Here is a 5,000-nt window from a genome sequence, read left to right as displayed (position 1 = left end):
CCAAGGAGCTTATATTCTATCAGGCAAGCCCCCGTGAGTACTCAAATAAGCAGATGCTCGTAACATATATACAAAATACGTAGAGATCAGATGGGGGAAGATACGTGTAGCTGTGGAAGTCATGGAAGGGTTTATGGAGAGGGTGAAACTTGAGGCTTAGAAACGCAGAGAAAAGCAACAAAGACAACTCCTTTGGCTCTGGGAGAGAAAGGATTAAAAACTTAAGGAATTTCATTTCAATTTTCTGAAATCTAGAGTTTGGATTATGGGACTTCTGATTCTAATGTTCTGAGTTCTAAGTGTTCTAAGGTTCTTTTAAAGCTGACATCTCTCCTCTAGGCACTAAGGTCTTTCTAAACTCTTTTGTTGTAGATGCTATCAGTTCTAGACCAGCTTTGACTCTCTCTGTTGAATTTCCTTCCAGTTCTAATATTCTGCATTCTCTAGTCTAGCTGGTTTCCACCTTTGACCCTCTGTGAGTCTGTGACTCAGCAAGTTTTACCTTTCAAACGAGGAACCTTTTTTGGATTTGTCTCTGGAAGAGTGAATGTCCTAACTCCATTATCCCATTTTTCACAGATGCATGTGTCTGTGTGGGGAAGGAGGGCTGTTCCTCCTTCATCAACGACCATTAGAAACGAGTTCCATGACACAATTCCTCCTCTGGTGACCTCCCTTTCAATGGTCCAAACTCATCATTTTCACTGGCTTGGTCATAGACTCTGTGAGCATAGCATTCAAGAGCCTCCCACTTTATAAAAGACCCCAGGAAAGGATTTCTTAAATTATGGTTTTCTTTCTTTTCTTTTCTTTTCTTTTCTTTTCTTTTCTTTTCTTTTCTTTTCTTTTCTTTTCTTTTCTTTTCTTTTCTTTTCTTTTCTTTTCTTTTCTTCTTCTTCTTCTCCTCCTCCTCCTCCTCCTCCTCCTCCTCCTCCTCCTCCTCCTCTTCCTCCTCCTCTCTCTCTGTCTCTCTGTCTCTCTCTCTCTCTCTTTGGTGTTGCTGAGACAGTTGCAGCCAAGTGACTCACCCAGGGTCACACAGCTAGGAAATGTTAAGTGTCTGAGGCCTGATTTGAACTCAGGTTCTCCTGACTTCAGGGATATTATGGATTTCTTATGTCCAAGTAATGCAATTTTTTTTTAAAGTATTTGCCAAAAACGGTGGTACTTTTGTAGATTTTAGAGATTAAAAAATTTAAATTCATTAGGTCTAACAATAGGAATGTGGGTTTGGCTAAGAGTAATATTTTGGTCTGCTTTCCTAAAGGAAGTTTGGGGATAGAGGGGGCAGAGTTACCAGCTTGGGTTCCTGCCAGTGGCTTAACACCAAGGCTGGCATTAATTTCCTTCTAGCTCGCAGGAGCGCCTGTATAGGCGCTCTCATTTCCTGCTGGGTTTTTAAGTTATCGTCTCTGTTTGGGAGGGGAGGGTAAGAGTATCTCGTCGGGACGGAACCGCCTAACTGTCTGGTGCTCCTTCCAGATGCCGTGCCCTCGCCCTTGCCAGTCTCCTGGGTCAGCAGGCAGCCTGCAGTGGTCGCCATGGTTTTTGGTGAGTTTTTCCACAGCCCCGGACAAGATGAGGAGCTGGTTCACCTGAATGTCGGGGGCTTCAGGCAGACGGTGGGCCAGAGCACCCTCCTCCGCTTTCCTCACACCAGACTGGGGCGCTTGCTCGCCTGCCACTCGGAGGAGGCCATCCTGGAGCTCTGCGACGACTACAGCGTGGCCGAGAAGGAGTACTACTTCGACCGCAACCCCTCCTTGTTCCGCTACGTGCTGAATTTCTACTACACGGGCAAGCTCCACGTCATGGAGGAGCTCTGCGTGTTCTCCTTCTGCCAGGAGATCGAGTACTGGGGCATCAACGAGCTCTTCATCGACTCGTGCTGCAGCAACCGGTACCAGGAGCGAAAAGACGACAACCCCCACAAGGACTGGGACCAGAAGAGCAACGACGTCAGCACGGACTCCTCCTTCGAAGAGTCCTCCGTCTTCGAGAAGGAGCTGGAGAAGTTTGACAGCATGCGCCTGGGCAGCCTCAGGAAGAAGATCTGGATCCGGATGGAGAACCCCGCCTCCTGCCTGTCCGCCAAGCTCATCGCCATCTCCTCCCTGAGCGTCGTGCTGGCCTCCATCGTGGCCATGTGCGTCCACAGCATGGCGGAGTTCCAGAGGACCGAGGACGGCGTGGAAAACCCCGTTCTGGAAGCAGTGGAAATCACGTGCATCATCTGGTTCACCGGGGAGCTGGCCATCAGGCTGGTGGCTGCCCCGTGCCAGAAGAAGTTCTGGAAGAGCCCGCTGAACATCATCGACTTCGTCTCCATCATCCCCTTCTACGCCACGTTGGCCGTGGACACCCAGGACGAGGAGAGCGAAGACATCGAGAACGTGGGCAAGGTGGTGCAGATCCTGCGGCTCATGAGGATCTTCCGCATCCTGAAGCTGGCCCGGCACTCGGTGGGGCTGCGGTCCCTGGGCGCCACGCTGCGGCACAGCTACCACGAGGTCGGGCTGCTCCTGCTCTTCCTCTCGGTGGGCATCTCCATCTTTTCTGTGCTCGTCTACTCCGTGGAGAAGGACGACGCTCGCTCGGGGCTGACCAGCATCCCCATCTGCTGGTGGTGGGCGACCATCAGCATGACCACGGTGGGCTACGGGGACACGCACCCCGTCACGCTGGCGGGCAAGCTCCTGGGCAGCACCTGCATCATCTGCGGCATCCTGGTGGTGGCCCTGCCCATCACCATCATCTTCAACAAGTTCTCCAAGTACTACCAGAAGCAGAAGGATGTCGACGGGGAGCCCGGCGGGGAGGAGCCGGCCCCGGGAGCCGGCCAGCTCCCCTACTTCAACATCCGTGACCTTTACGCTCAGCGAGTACATTCCTTTCTTTCTAGCCTTTCTTCCGCGGGGATCGTGGCCAGTGAGCCAGACTCCACAGATGCGTCCAGCATCGAGGAGGCCGAGGACGTGTACGACACCGCGTCCCTGGAGAACGACACGGCAAAGTAATCGAGGCGTCCTGGAGGCGGGCGCGGGGGGCCGGACGTGGCTCTGCCACTTGCTGGCTACGTGAGCCTGGGCCAGGATGCGCTCTCCACGAGCCTCAGTTTCCCTCTTTGTCGAAGTGGGAGTGTCCGGTTCAGTCTCCGAGAGTGCTTCCACTTTGGCATCCTGAGACCTCTGGGGCCGGCGGGGGGCTGCCGGGCTGGTTTGTTGGAGTCTTGCTACTGTTTCGCCAGCATTTCGCCTCTAACCTTCTAGCCTTTGGCACGCTGGTTCAGATCGCTAATTCTCAGGGTGAACCTTTCCGCCATGGTTAGACAATCATTGCTCGGAATTCATAGCTCAGGCTTTATTTTTTTCTCAAGGAGGCTGAAGAAGATGCCTGATTCAGCGATTTATTTTTTACATAGCGTCCATGATGCAGTTTGAAACAAGAAAGGGAGCCCTGCCGACCGCCCCAGCGGGCTGGGCGTGTCCTTCCATCCCCACGGTGGGCGACCGCTGGGGCGTGGCACGGGATGCGGGCGACCCAAGAGTGCATGCATGTCAAAGCCAGGGAGCAGGAACTGTGCATGTGCATTCAAGTTCACACGCTAAACATGGAGATTAGGAGCCTAATAAACGTCCTACATCAGTGCACAGACCCTCCCGCCTCTCGTGTTTGTGTGCTGGGGAAGCAAAACCCAGGCTGTGTCGAGCTTTTCACTGATGTCCAAAGGGGAAAGACCCCCAAACCCCAAAGGCACTTGTAAATAATCCTTTTTTGGGAGAAATGATTCTCTTCTTCCTTCTTTCCTTCCTTCCTTCCTTCCTCCTTCCTTTCCTCTTTCTTTCCTCTTCCTCCTCCTCCCCTTCCCTTTCCTTTCCCCTTCCCTTTCTTCTTTCTTTTCCTTTCCTCTTCATTTTCCTTTTCCTTTCCCCCTTGCTCTTCCTCTTCCCCTTCCCCTTCCCTTCCCTTCCCTTCCCTTTCCTTCCCTTCCCTTCCCTTCCCTTCCCTTCCCTTCCCTTCCCTTCCCTTCCCTTCCCTTCCCTTCCCTTCCCTTTCTCTTTCCCTTTCCTTTCTTCATTCCTTCCTCCTTATGTTAGAACTGAAAGGCACTTTAGAACCAAGAATGTCAGCCCTGAAAAGGACTTTAGAACATAAAATGTCTTAGCTGAGAGGGACCTTAGAACAGAAAGCCAGAACTGGGAGGGATCTAAGAACACAACAGAGAATTTTCGAGGAAAGAAGGGAGTTGCTGGGAGCAACCTTAGGGCTGGGAGGGAATCTGAGAGCAGGTAGGAGACAAAATAGCGTGAAGTAGCTTAGACGCTTTTCCCTGGTGATCTCTGTGGTCCCTCCCCCTTTGCAGGTAGAGGATGCTCCCTTTGGTCCCTGGATTGTGGCCTCTCAAAACTAGCCAGTGGTCCTCCCCAAGGAGCCATGGGGCAGAGGGGAGAAGCCAGAGGAGCCAGGCTGGAATGCCGCTTTGTTCTCTCTCTCCAAAGGCCCTTGGACAGTCCCTTTGCTGGTTCCAGCCCTCAGTTTCTTTCTTTTTTTTTTCTTTTTTTTTTTTTTTTAAAACAAGAGGATTGGACCAGCTGGGGCCAAGGGTTCCTTCCAGGACTGAATTCTGGGAAGCTGCTTTTGTTGATCAAAGTCTCATGGTGATTGGTAGTTGGGGGTGAAGATTTGGGATTGGAGGCAGGTGGGGGATGCCAGGTGTGCCCAGGTGATCCCCAGGTAGAAATGGGTTCATTTGGTCAGAGGAAATTCAGTTGGAAGAACTAGAAATACTTGGCCTGGATGGGTGGGGGAGACATCCGAACTCTCTTCAAACAGCTGCAGAAGTCCCATGAAGAAAGGCACTTAGCTTAGTTCTGCTGGGCTTTGGGGGGCAGACCTGGGAGGAACAGGGGCCAGTCCAGCACGGGCGGCTTTCAGCTCAGTTTATAGAAGAGTGCCTGACCCCATGGAGCTCTCCGACCCTGCCTCAGGAGGGGAGAGTT

General features: G+C 52.2%; 1 protein-coding gene across 2 annotated transcripts in view; it reads left to right on the top strand.

Moving 5' to 3' along the window:
* The window catches only part of KCNS3 (potassium voltage-gated channel modifier subfamily S member 3), an 8,332-nt gene extending 4,678 nt beyond the window's left edge, over positions 1 to 3,654 (top strand). For both annotated transcript variants that reach the window (XM_074285396.1, XM_074285397.1), the window contains one exon: positions 1,483 to 3,654. In XM_074285396.1, coding sequence (XP_074141497.1) covers positions 1,542 to 3,017 — 1,476 coding nt within the window. In that variant the 5' untranslated portion in view covers positions 1,483 to 1,541 and the 3' untranslated portion in view covers positions 3,018 to 3,654. The remainder of the gene's footprint in view (positions 1 to 1,482) is intronic.
* Positions 3,655 to 5,000: the final 1,346 nt, after the last annotated feature.

The sequence above is a fragment of the Sminthopsis crassicaudata genome, chromosome 2 (genome assembly GCF_048593235.1).
Source record: "Sminthopsis crassicaudata isolate SCR6 chromosome 2, ASM4859323v1, whole genome shotgun sequence".
In the NCBI taxonomy this organism is placed as follows: Eukaryota; Metazoa; Chordata; class Mammalia; order Dasyuromorphia; family Dasyuridae; genus Sminthopsis; species Sminthopsis crassicaudata.
The sequence above is the reverse complement of the archived record's forward strand: the minus strand, read 5'-3'. Positions and strand labels throughout refer to the sequence as shown.